General features: G+C 32.3%; 1 protein-coding gene and 1 pseudogene across 2 annotated transcripts in view; both read right to left on the bottom strand.

Moving 5' to 3' along the window:
- The window catches only part of LOC142327446 (glycosylated lysosomal membrane protein B-like), a 51,246-nt gene that overhangs the window by 30,464 nt on the left and 6,111 nt on the right, over nt 1–14,671 (bottom strand). For both annotated transcript variants that reach the window (XM_075370535.1, XM_075370543.1), the window contains exon 2: nt 11,053–11,322. In XM_075370535.1, the coding sequence (XP_075226650.1) occupies nt 11,053–11,322 (270 nt within the window). The remainder of the gene's footprint in view (nt 1–11,052; nt 11,323–14,671) is intronic.
- Nucleotides 5,198–10,472, bottom strand: LOC142318515 (dynein heavy chain, cytoplasmic-like; annotated as a pseudogene).

The following is a 14,671-nucleotide window of genomic DNA, read 5'->3' as shown; positions in this document are numbered from 1 at the left end:
GAGCAGTCAAATGAAGACACAGTCAAATTCCCTTCTGCATAGTACAGCAGACATGCTATCAGAACCAAAATAAAATCTTTTCCAACGACAAAAACCTAGCAGTTCGCCGGACACAACATACGGATTCTGCAACAAGACAACATCCAACCCTCTACGTATGGCGATCTCGCAAAGTTCAATCTGTGCAATGTAAACACCCATACATTTAATTGCCCAATTTTAACCATCTAATGATATTGAACTGTAATACACTATGACAGCCCTCTAATAACAAGCGCAATCCTTACCATTCACAGAGTGCCTATGGTCCTTCTGGAGGCATCTGCAGTTAACACAATACAGGTCGTCCGACTTCTTGGGACACTCCTCTCATTTTTGTTCCTAATCCCCACAGTGGGAGCACATATCACCAGATGTTTACACAGTTTAACTGTGAGTCCAAACTGGCAGTACTTGAAACAACGTTGAACAGATGTTCAACAACCATCTATTCAACGTTGTTAGTATCGCTTATTATGTAGATACATATTCTTTGACCTTACATGAAGAGAAGTCAATAAACAACCTACCCTCAGATACGAAGCCTTTAAATAGTTCAAAACTCACCTCAAAGACACCATGGTAACAATTTAAAACTACACTAAAATTTTTAATTAGCTCCAGATAAAAATAACACGTATAGTTAATGAAATAGAGTAGATGAAGAAAAATGAAGAAACAAAGTAGATGAATTAAAATTAATAACAAAAATTACATAAATAGACATTCATATGCAATACATATGAATGCATAATGTTGATCTGTTATAACACATCCAGTAATAGAGGGTTATATTAAAAAATAATCAACATGAGAAAATTGGATGAAGTGTAGATGATTTAATAAGATTACATAAAATCAGCACTAAAATGAGGATAAGGATTCAGTGAATCTGGCAATTTTATAATTCTTTTGAGAAACCCATTAATTAAATAATAAATAAATCTGCACTTAAATAATTTAAAATTCTTAAATATCATTATTGAGAGTGACAAAAATGAATCTTCTTATAGGTTATTTATGTTAGATTAAAATACCCTACAGGAAAGTAGGCATAAACTACTAAAAATGTACTTTTTATTTAACTTTAATAACTGAGAGATCTTATTAAATTTAATCAAGAGTTTATTTTAATATCTCAAGAAGTCTTCATTAAAATTAATTTTTTTTTAAATTTTACTCTTAATATGTACAAATCACTTAACCTGCATCAGAAAAAAATGTTTTTTACAAAATAATAATGTATATAAAAGTAATGTCAAATCAGTAATGTAATAGAAAATTACATATTACAAAATTACATAAAAATCTTAATATAAAAAATTCATAATTAAAATAAAATTCCAGTTCGATTTTCAAATTAAAACTGTTTATACACCAAATTTCACTAACTTTTCATTAATACAAGTAAATCATTTTATTAGTTTCCTAGCCGAATCTTTGAAAAAAAGATATTTTCCCCACATATAAACATATTCAGCAGCAAAATTTCTTTAAAGTAGTTCTAAAAAAACGCATGTTTTAAATTATCATTCTTTATCTGTATGAAAACATTTTGAGTAATGAAAATGTATTATACAAAATACAGTTAGTTTATTCTCGTATTTATTTTATTAACACTTAGTTTGCCAGAACTGTACTGTACTGTTACAATGGTCATTCAAATATAAAGTGGAATTTGTTTACATATCTTTATTGATATTATATAAAATTACTAATACCGTTTTTATTCAAATATCCCCCACCTTCGAATAAGCACCACACCTAGATTTTCAGGACCAAAAATCTAAAAAAAATTGAGTATATACCGGTATTTTAAAATGCAACAGATATGATAAAAAAATGCGTAAATACGAAAATATTCAGAAAGTACAGCATTTAATTCGTTCATTTAAATTTTTTTTTTTTTTTGTCTTCAGTCATTTGACTGGTTTGATGCAGCTCTCCAAGATTCCCTATCTAGTGCTAGTCGTTTCATTTCAGTATACCCTCTACATCCTACATCCCCAACAATTTGTTTTACATACTCCAGACGTGGCCTGCCTACACAATTTTTCCCTTCTACCTGTCCTTCCAATATTAAAGAGACTATTCCAGGATGCCTTAGTATGTGGCCTATAAGTCTGTTTCTTCTTTTAACTATATTTTTCCAAATGCTACTTTCTTCATCTATTTGCCGCAATACCTCTTCATTTGTCACTTTATCCACCCATCTGATTTTTAACATTCTCCTATAGCACCACATTTCAAAAGCTTCTAATCTTTTCTTCTCAGATACTCCGATCGTCCAAGTTTCACTTCCATATAAAGCGACACTCCAAACATACACTTTCAAAAATCTTTTCCTGACATTTAAATTCATTTTTGATGTAAACAAATTATATTTCTTACTGAAGGCTCGTTTAGCTTGTGCTATTCGGCATTTTATATCGCTCCTGCTTCGTCCATCTTTAGTAATTTTACTTCCCAAATAACAAAATTCTTCTACCTCCATAATCTTTTCTCCTCCTATTTTCACATTCAGTGGTCCATCTTTGTTATTTCTACTACATTTCATTACTTTTGTTTTGTTCTTGTTTATTTTCATGCGATAGTTTTTGCGTAGGACTTCATCTATGCCGTTCATTGTTTCTTCTAAATCCTTTTTACTCTCGGCTAGAATTACTATATCATCAGCAAATCGTAGCATCTTTATCTTTTCACCTTGTACTGTTACTCCGAATCTAAATTGTTCTTTAACATCATTAACTGCTAGTTCCATGTAAAGATTAAAAAGTAACGGAGATAGGGAACATCCTTGTCGGACTCCCTTTCTTATTAGGGCTTCTTTCTTATGTTCTTCAATTGTTATTGTTGCTGTTTGGTTCCTGTACATGTTAGCAATTGTTCTTCTATCTCTGTATTTGAACCCTAATTTTTTTAAAATGCTGAACATTTTATTCCAGTCTACGTTATCGAAAGCCTTTTCTAGGTCTATAAACGCCAAGTATGTTGGTTTGTTTTTCTTTAATCTTCCTTCTACTATTAATCTGAGGCCTAAAATTGCTTCCCTTGTCCCTATACTTTTCCTGAAACCAAATTGGTCTTCTCCTAACACTTCTTCCACTCTCCTCTCAATTCTTCTGTATAAAATTCTAGTTAAGATTTTTGATGCATGACTAGTTAAACTAATTGTTCTGTATTCTTCACATTTATCTGCCCCTGCTTTCTTTGGTATCATAACTATAACACTTTTTTTGAAGTCTGATGGAAATTCCCCATTTTCATAAATATTACACACCAGTTTGTATAATCTATCAATCGCTTCCTCACCTGCACTGCGCAGTAATTCTACAGGTATTCCGTCTATTCCAGGAGCCTTTCTGCCATTTAAATCTTTTAATGCTCTCTTAAATTCAGATCTCAGTATTGTTTCTCCCATTTCATCCTCCTCAACTTCCTCTTCTTCCTCTATAACACCATTTTCTAATTCATTTCCTCCGTATAACTCTTCAATATATTCCACCCATCTATCGACTTTACCTTTTGTATTATATATTGGTGTACCATCTTTGTTTAACACATTATTAGATTTTAATTTATGTACCCCAAAATTTTCCTTAACTTTCCTGTATGCTCCGTCTATTTTACCAATGTTCATTTCTCTTTCCACTTCTGAACACTTTTCTTTAATCCACTCTTCTTTCACCAGTTTGCACTTCCTGTTTATAGCATTTCTTAATTGCCGATAGTTCCTTTTACTTTCTTCATCACTAGCATTCTTATATTTTCTACGTTCATCCATCAGCTGCAATATATCGTCTGAAACCCAAGGTTTTCTACCGGTTCTCTTTATTCCGCCTAAGTTTGCTTCTGCTGATTTAAGAATTTCCTTTTTAACATTCTCCCATTCTTCTTCTACATTTTCTACCTTATCTTTTTTACTCAGACCTCTTGCGATGTCCTCCTCAAAAATCTTCTTTACCTCCTCTTCCTCAAGCTTCTCTAAATTCCACCGATTCATCTGACACCTTTTCTTCAGGTTTTTAACCCCAATCTACATTTCATTATCACCAAATTATGGTCGCTATCAATGTCTGCTCCAGGGTAAGTTTTGCAGTCAACGAGTTGATTTCTAAATCTTTGCTTAACCATGATATAATCTATCTGATACCTTCCAGTATCGCCTGGCTTTTTCCAAGTGTATATTCTTCTATTATGATTTTTAAATCGGGTGTTGGCAATTACTAAATTATACTTCGTGCAAAATTCTATAAGTCGGTCCCCTCTTTCATTCCTTTTGCCCAGCCCGTATTCACCCACTATATTTCCTTCCTTGCCTTTTCCAATGCTTGCATTCCAATCTCCAACTATTATTAAATTTTCATCTCCTTTTACGTGTTTAATTGCTTCATCAATCTCTTCGTATACACACTCTACCTCATCATCATCATGGGCGCTTGTAGGCATATAAACGTTAACAATCGTTGTCGGTTTAGGTTTTGATTTTATCCTTATTACAATGATTCTATCGCTATGCGTTTTGAAATACTCCACTCTCCTCCCTATCTTCTTGTTCATCACGAAACCTACTCCTGCCTGCCCATTATTTGACGCTGAGTTAATTACTCTAAAATCACCTGACCAAAAGTCGCCTTCCTCTTCCCACCGAACCTCACTAATTCCTACTATATCCACATTCACCCTATCCATTTCCCTTTTTAAATTTTCTAGCCTACCAACCTTTTTTAAGCTTCTAACATTCCACGCTCCGACTCGTAGAATGTTATTTTTTAATTTTCTGGTGACCCCTTCCTTAGTAGTCCCCACCCGGAGATCCGAACGGGGGACTATTTTACCTCCGGAATATTTTACCAAGGAAGGCGCCTCCATTATTGTTATGTGAAAATGCAGAGCCACATTTTCTTGGAAAAAAAAAAGCAGCTGTAGTTTTCCATTGCTTTCAGCTGCGCAGTACTCAGAGGACTGAGTGATGTTGATACGGCCGTTTAAGTCGTCCTGACTCACGCCCCTAACAACTACTGAAAGAGCTGCTGCCCTCTTTCAGGAATCATTCCTTAGTCTGGCTCTCAACAGATACCTCTCCGATATGGTTGCACCTTCGGTCCAGCTACTCTGTATCCCTGAGCACTCAAGCCCCCTCACCAACGGCAAGGTCTCATGATTCATAGAGGAGGCTATATAATATAGGTCTAGATAAAGCGGATTGTTTATCTACAGTAAGGAAATATTTCATTGCAACCAAATCAATGTTTTCATTTGTCCATCTTCTTTCAGATTCCTCAACCAACCTGTCTTGAAATAATCTAAGAGCTTCATGGGCCCACAAACGAACCAAACCTTCTACTGTAAGTGTTTCTAATGGCCTAATAGCCTCACAGATGCCGCGTACCCAACGTGTCATTTCTCTTGGAGAATATACATAATGCGGTTGCATATCTTGTGTAAATCTTTCTTGTGATGCAAGATAAAATTCAACCATAGCATTAGTTAATGGTTCAGCATAACCTCGTAATGGTGGCATTAATCTCAACATAGCTCTACTGAAGGTACCATAAATCTGTTTTAATGATGTCTCTCCAGGATAATCAACATAAATAACAGGTACATGTCGAAGAAAACGATGTGAAAGCGGTTTTCTTCCAGGGTCAGTCGGCGGATTACATGCTCCAACGAACTGTATACGTTCTAACGTAACCCAGGCTTGATCTGATGTACAATAGAAGCCACGATGTTCAACTAATTGACGTAGAAATTATATAACTCTCTGAGTACCGTACTGATCCACATCAGTTAAATTAATCTCATCACAGAATAGGACTAACCACTTTCCAAGCTAAAGGTTTATGTTATGTATATTTAAATTACAACAATAATAATTAATAATTAATTACCGTAAGTACTAGTTTAGCTCAGAATCAGTAGGCCAGTAAAACGAAAAGAAAGTATCATGTTGAAAAGGATCATTTCAATACACTTTTTAATATGGGATTTTATTTTTAATTAATCACTGTCACTGTCAATGTCTGTAGAAGAGTTACCGCTAGTCTCCACATCGCTCTGCCAAAGGTGATCGCTTCACTACCATCAAGTTCATTAGATATTCTGCATTTTTTTAAAACTTTTCCTTACTAATTCCATGGAAATACCTTCCCAACCATCTTTTATCCAAACACAAATATGGTTAAAATCTGGGCGACTGATTCTTCCTGTAGGCGTGAGAAAGAAGTTTTCATCAGCCATCCATTTACTGTACAGTTGTTTTAATACAGATTTGAACGGTTTATTAATGCAGACATCTAGTGGTTGCAATAGAGATGTCAATCCGCCTGGAATTATTACTTGGTCTGTCATACCCTGTTTTAAAATGTCTTTCACTTTATCAGTCAGTCATATGCCCCCGATAACTATCCATTACTAGCAACCGGTATTTTTTTTATTAAGTAAATCTCCTGATCGCTTTTGCCATACACACCTGATCCAATCTAAAATTAAGGTTTTGTCCATCCAACCTGATTCCTGTGCTCTGATAATAACTCCATTTACCTGTACAGTAGGAAGAGTTTTTCTTTTAAAAACAATGTACATTGGTAATTTTGATCCATCAGAAGTAATGCAAAGCATAACATTACACCTTTGTTTTTCATTACCACCAGTGCGAATCGTAACACTTTTTTCACCTTTTTTGTTTATGGTTTTGTCAAATGGATTTCAAAATATATGGGGGTTTGATCAGCGTTTCCTATTTGAGAAGGCAAATAGCCGTTAGCTTTTCTAAGATTTATTATGTATTTGTGAAAATGTAATATTTTTTGTTCATAAGCGTCTGGAAGTTGTAGAGAAATGGTCGTCTTTCATATCATTGACAAATCATTTTGTGCAAAAAATCGTGATATCCATTCATGGCTTGCTTTAAAATCAACTTTATTCAATGATTTAGCAATTTCACATGCATATAATTGACACATTTCTGTCGTGACAGTATAACCGCATTTCCTTTTTTCCATAACAAAGTTATACAATTTTTTTCTGACTGTGTATTTTGGTTTTAAGCCACAAAACGCTCTTTTATTAGTAATACCTTTCACCAGAAGTTGTTTCTTCTTATGCCAGTCTCGAATGCAGCTTTCATCTATGTCAAATTTTCTTCCTGCCGCCCGATCTTCAATTTTTTCAGCCTCTTCTATAACGCGCAGTTTTTCATGTACTGTAAAAGATCATAGACGCTGTCCTTTTATACTCATTTTAATGCCGTAATTAGAATAAATCACTGTATTAAACTTTACAAGATAAACTAAACAGATAAAATGCACATAACTGTCCACATAGTACGACTATGGCGAATAGACAAGACGACGATGGGTAACTGATACTGTAACTGTAGTATCATTAGAACCAGATGCAGCCTATACAGAATGAATCAGTTTTATAAAAATACCATAACTTCGTTCCTATCGATAATATGAACAGGATGTTAATAATTAAGGATGTATTCTGTATAAGCGGCATCCGGTATTGATAAACAAAAGCCTAATGTAACTATATTTATGTGATTGAATTTAGGTACTTCTAAGAAAATGTTTAATTTACATAAATTATCCTGGCTAAAGGCTATGTTTCAAGTACATCCTGCACCCTTATTTTTTCTCTCCAATTCCAAGAAAAAAAATGCGGGGGGTACTCAAATAACGGTAAATTACCTTATTTTTCTACATAGTTTTCTTCAACAGGAATATACTTTCTCTGCTAGACTGATAGCTTCCTGATCCCACACATCAAAAACCAACATGACTGTCCCAACAACACACTAATGCTTGACTGCAGCATTGTCTTTGAATCTTTCAAATTTGAGAAATTTGAGCTACTGTATGTGGCTGTGGGTTCTCGTGGAGAACAAAGACGTTACAAATCAGTTGCCAATGTTGTTTGTTGCAATAAGAGCTCTGACATCATTCAACTGATTTAATTCTCCTTTGTTCATGCATTTACCATCCTTTGTTTGTATACAAATCAGTTAACAGCACACTTTTTGGATTCCAAAACACAGTTGCCACAACTTTTCCAGCCGACTAGCATTTCTTGGCCTTGATTGGTGCTCCCTCCCAACTTTCCTCCACTCCATACTTGTTCACTTGCTTTCCAGGGTGTAGTGATGAACCAATTTTTTGTTGCAAGTCACTCTGAAAATGCCTCTACTTCTTCCACAAAATGATTCAGAAGGCGCTGATAGATGTCATTCTGGACATTTCTCCGTATCTCAGTGAAAAGATGTGAAACTCACCTCCCCAACATTTTGTTGTACCCAAAAGTAAGTAAGTTGACAACATTGTATGCTACTCCCCACTCTTATACCCACCTCTCATACAATTTCAACAATCGTTATGTGATGGTCACCTTCCACAAGGTCAAAAAATAGCCTGAATGTTGTCATCATTGATGGTGGTCTGCATACAACAATCATGATTTTCATTGTCCACTGCATCATAGCCACTTTAAATTTTTTTACCCCAATTAAACCCTCGAGTTTTTGAATAGGGTAGCATTTCTGAACTGTGTCTGGAGTCAAGTCTCAAGATTACAGAGAATTTGACACATCTTCGTTAGTGAAAATCAGGCTATAATTTGTTGTGAAACAGATAATCTGCTACATTAGAATGTAGACATTCTGCTACAGGACATGGGAACATGACCTACAGGTAAGGCTGGCTGGTTGCTCCCCTCCACACATAACCAACTAACTACCTGCAATGCCCCACCACATTCACTTTCCTTCCACAGTACGCATGGCAAAATTCCAGTTTATATTTCAATAACCCTCATATATTACCTACAGTGGTTTTGTTAAAAAAAGCTAGAGATATTACATTTACTTTTTACAGTTTGTAATGGGTTCTATCAAAATACTAAAATTTTGTTCGTTTTTAGATGTCATTCAGTATTAGTTGTAAAATGCATAAAATCCAATCTAGTTGCACAATCTCAATTAGAAGATTGTTAGATTTTATTCAACAGCTGGCAGAAGTATTTTTTTAGGTACTTATCGGCTATCTACCCACCACATACAATCATTGTTTAAATCAATGTTTTAATCAAACCGTTAGATCTTAGATGGTGTCACTGAAACACTAAATTGAAATAAGAAAATAAATAAATAAAATCATAAATATAATCTAACCAAACTTAACCTATGCTCACTTCGCTCACTACCATGACAATGAAGGTTAGCAAGCAAAGCAAGCGTAGGTTAAGTTTGGTTAGATTATATTTATAATTTTACTTCAATATAGCATCTCAGTGGTGCCATCTAAGAATTAAGTAACTACAGTTTGAATCTGTTGGAACAGAAAAATACATGACGGCAGATAACCAATAAGTACCGTAGATTTTATTAAAAGGCCGCAGAAGTATTTTTTTGTAACACTGTAACCATTATGGCAAATAAGGCTAATGAGGACAAATGTGATTTTGGCTAAATTACATAAAAAAGATAGCAATCACAAATATGAAACTAGATTAGATGATGCTGATAAACATCCTTTGCAAACAGAATTCCAAAACATTACCGAATCATATAATATTACATTATTTTTCAACTTGTCAAAAAGTGTAGTTTTCATTTCTTACCTAAAATCAGTACCTATAGCTCATGTAATATAAAAATTATAAGAAATTTAATTAAAGGCTGACACTCAAAGCATTAATAATAATTATTACAAACTTATATTACTACTGCTATTATTCTATGACCTTACTTCTAATTTATCTTTTACATAATTATTTCTGTTAATTTAACAGATAACTGATAAAAGCAGGTATCTAAACAATAACGAGTTATAACGAATACTGAAAAGATTGGAGGTTAAGAAGAAATAAGCTGAAGAATAAAATACTCTTCTACCAACAAAGAAACAATTTGCAAGATAAATTTGATAGAACTGTGCCCTTTAATTAGTAAACCTAAAGAAACTGGTTGCCTGATCTATGTTAACAACCATGAAAACAAAATGTTAGTAAATCAAGCATTTAAAGAGAGCTCCAAAAAATCAAAATGGAAAACTTTTAATGAGTTAGGCATATCCTGTAAATCTTCAAGTCATCTAAACCTACACTTAGGACTGAAAATATATCGGACAAAATAGTTTCATAAAAGTTTTTTAAGGGATGATCTGGATTATCATTTACAATTGTGCAAAGTGATTCTGAATGAAGAAAGGCATGGCAATTAAATTTCGCAGTCTGACAAAGCTCATTTTAAACTTTCAAGTGCAGTGAATCAGAAAATTGTTTCTATTTCTAATATGGAAGAGAAAATCCCATGTATTGACAGGCTAGTTGAATCAGCCATGAATTACAGTAAGAGTGAGACTTTCACGTGAAGGGGTACTCTCATATGTCTTTTTTTCTATACAACTATTGCACACAATCTGTGTCATAACATGCTGAGGGACATTAAATTGTATATATATCTTCCATTCCACTATGAAGGAACAAAATCTAGGGTTTGATTTTTCTCTTGTTTGGACTCCATTACTGGAAATTAAAGAAGAAAAATAGGAAGCAATCCCTCTTTTCACTACAACGTTCAGACATTACATCCAAACCCAAACTTACAGATTTTGAGAGCTCGAATATCTGAAAAAGGACAGATTGAAAAATTATGAATTTTTACATTAATCAGATACTATAACTTTGGATTTAATTTCAACTTTGAGATTCAATGATGACAATAAAATAATGCTCTTAGCATGATATACTTTTTCTTTCTTTTTCCTGTTTGCCCCCGGTAACTACCTTTCAACCATTCCTGAGATGTGTGGTTAATTGAAACCCAACCACCAAAGAACACCGGTATCGACGATCTAGTATTCAAATCCGTGTAAAAATAACTGGCTTTACTAGGACTTGAACGCTGGAACTCTCGGCTTCCAAATCAGCTGATATACTATATTAGCATGATATACTATATTCATATTTCATCACATTAATTTACAACTATAACTACTTTTTACTTACTTTATCAATCACAACTCCAAAAATGTAGAGTGGAGGTTCACTGAAGTTGACAGAAACGCCATCAGTTTCTAAATATTTATCCCATGAGATATTCAATAAACTACCTTGAAAAGTATGAACAAGCAATAATGAAGGACTGTCTGTAAAGTCCCAGATATGATGTAATGTATCATTTTCACCATCAGCACGGACATGAACTAATAAAGCAGAACTCTCATTTTTGATATCACATTTAGGATTTTGACACCCAGGATTAATTGTGGTTGACAACTGAAATAAAAATAAATATTAATTACAAACTCACAATTCCTGAACACATCATACTGACATGTAAGATCAGGGACCTAGTGGTTATATATTTTTTTAACAATAACTAGCAATGTTTCTTAAAATAAAACTCTCAGCTAGTAACAAAAACTGCATAATAAACATTTATATTACAAAATTTCATGATATCTTAGAAATTAGTAGTTCAAACTACAATAAGTAAAATTTGAGCTTCGCATCCATACACTGTTAAAATATTTATTTCTCTTTGTTTTTTCTTATTAATTAATTTTGTATAAAATTTTGTAAATTCTGTATTGTCTTCCACAACAGTAACAACAAATTGCAGAGTAACCCAGCTTTTCTATATACTTGTCAAATGAACTCTTAATACAAATCAGTAAGTTCCTTTCCCCATCTTTTCACATTATTTTATAGAACTTTTATTTTTTTCATTTGTACTAATTACGAAATAATATTTTTTATTCATAGTTTTTTTATTACATTTCTTTAACTTACTACAGTATTTATGCAAACCTCTGGCACTGTTTAAAATCAAATAGATACAAGATGGATTTCACATGATTTATGAAATTAAACATTTAAATAAAGTATTTTAAAAAGATTTTGTGAAAAATTGTTACCAGAAGTTCATTACAATTTTTTTCTCATGAAATTATCCATCTCAGTAATATCTTAATTACTTAATTATCTTTTTATTATTTTGCTAAGATTCAGAATCAAAAACATAAACAAAAGTAATTATTTCTTGAGTTAAAATCATAATAAAGATTAAGAATATATTATCATTCTTTTTATTGTATGTTAATAGTGCAATAATTATAAAATCAACAATAACAAATATGTTCACAACAGTTATGTTATAAAGTTAATGAACATACACATCATAACAAATTTATGGACAAGAGAAACCAACAAATATCTGAAGACAGTTAAATTTTATTACTTTATACAAAAACATAGTGAATCATAGCAACTACATAAAATACCATATAAGGTAGTTATATTAAGTACCAATTAAGTAGTAAATTTGATTTCATATGGTTTTTGATCACAAAAATTGAATAAAATGGGTCCCAAAACTGTAACTCTATTAATTTTCTCAAAAATTAAGATAAAAAAATAATTGATGTAATAAAAAATAATATTTTTAAATTTGATTTTCAATAACTTTGTTAAATGACCAGTAAACAAGATCAAAATTTTGCAGCAAAATTTGTAAAAATGTTTCTCTATTCTAAGAAAATCTATGTAAGCAATATCAACTGAGCATGAAGAAGAAGCAATGAAAATGTTACTTTTATTAAAAACAAAACATGGCAGAAAACCACTGTATGTATAAGTACAGTAAATACAATTTTTCTGATGGATAGAATAATTCCTACCTCTGCATGTCTTAATCATTGCTGTAGTAAATAAATAAAACAGCCGGTATTAAAATACGTAATTTTTACTGTAAGCCTGATTTTTCTCTCATCATCATTTTCTGTTTGATGTTGTTTGCTTTGTGATATGTCAGTGGTTCTAACAAAATTATAGTGAAATGATATTGGATAAAGTTATTCATAAACTAACTCTTTGAGTACTTGTAGGTACCTAGTCATGAAATATCAGTATGGAATAATCTACTGAGTACTTGTTTGTGAATAACGTATTATGGATTTGTGCTTAAGGAATTATATGTTTAAGTGATTTATCTCAAGGTAACCAAATCTTTTAACATTTAAACATGTCTAGTGGTATCAAAACTATTTTAAACATCATGAGCATAAATAATACAGATAACCTTTCCAATGCAGCTTAACTAACAATCATCTAACTATTTCACCCTCCTACATGGCTGAGACATTCACATCCAATGTAAGTTTTTTTTCTGATTATTTAAATTCACCACAGAAGCTAACAAAGAAGCTTGTGCATAGGAATAGAAAAATGTAAATTTATAGCGTATGAATGACATGTCTGACTTGAATTCAAACTCAGGGACCAACAGATGAAAGGCCAAAAACACTACCATTCCATCATAGAGACTGATTCATGATGTACTAAACCAGCATTAATTACAACTTAATCAACTGACAATAACACCATTCAATTCAGTGATTTCTAAGCTATTATCTGATACATAATAAATCAATATATTTACTTTCTATGTTGTTTTATTTGTCGTGAAGCTAAAATGTTCTTATTCTTTGTTAGTAAGTGTTGTGCTTTGAATATTTAATATTATTTTTTTCATTGCTTCAAGCTGAATTACTTTAATTTACAAAAACCTTCACATAGTTTACATTTGGCAGCCTAGCAAGAAAATGACTTGTGATGTACATGTGACTAATACAGTTTTATTCTGCATTGTATTTTTTTTTTTTTTACAAAAGCAGAATGTTCAAATTATTTATCAAATAAAAAAATTGAATATTTTTAGGGTCTGACTCTGAATTGTCTAATTTTTTAAAAAGTGATATAATAAATTATTCATTTTTAAGTGATTCTTGAAATGATTCTGATGTTGGACCTTCTGATTCAGCTGTTAGTACAAGTACAATTTTCAGAGAGTAATTTTACATGAAATGATGTCAAATAACTTTGATCCTGGTCCATGTCATTTTGCTGGACAAATGATAAAAAAATTGAAATGTTTTGAAGAACTTAAATAGTAATTCAACATCCTTGATATTTTTATGAAATACTGATGAAAAAATACAGAAAAAACAGATATGGGACAAAATTTAGGTTAATTTTTATTATCAAAATCAAGGTCCATAAATGAAATTAAACAATTGAAGAGATTATATGTTTATTTAAGTGCTGTTGTGTCGGCATTGATCAAATAGGTACTATTAACTATTCCAAAAAGGAACTGCAAGAGATAACAGATTTCTTTCTACAATGATACCTATAGATAGATTTATCTTATTGCCTAAATAATTTCATTTTACTAATAATGAAGAAACTGGTTCGAAAAGAACTTTCTAAAAATAATCCAGTAATAAACACGCTAGTTTAAAAAAACTCCCAGTTTTGAACACCAAGAATTTGTCAATCAATGAATTATTACATTTATGGAAAAGTGTTTTTGGCTAGAAGCAATATATTCCTTTTTAACGCAGCTTAAAAAAATCCGTAAAATCAGATGTTTTTTCCTGTAAGCCATATACCAAAAAATGACTTCTGGACTCATTTTTGGGCGAGTACGTGTAGAATCAGTCCATATATATAGTACCAGTTTTAGGGAAAGGTTGTGCAATTTGAATGGAAAACTGTTAAAACTTTCCTGAAATGGCTGATTTTAAAAAAGAGAAACACTGACTACATTGTCACTCAAAGAATG

Source organism: Lycorma delicatula, chromosome 1 (assembly GCF_047948215.1).
Source record: "Lycorma delicatula isolate Av1 chromosome 1, ASM4794821v1, whole genome shotgun sequence".
Taxonomy (NCBI): domain Eukaryota; kingdom Metazoa; phylum Arthropoda; class Insecta; order Hemiptera; family Fulgoridae; genus Lycorma; species Lycorma delicatula.
This window is presented reverse-complemented; position numbering and strand designations above follow the sequence as displayed.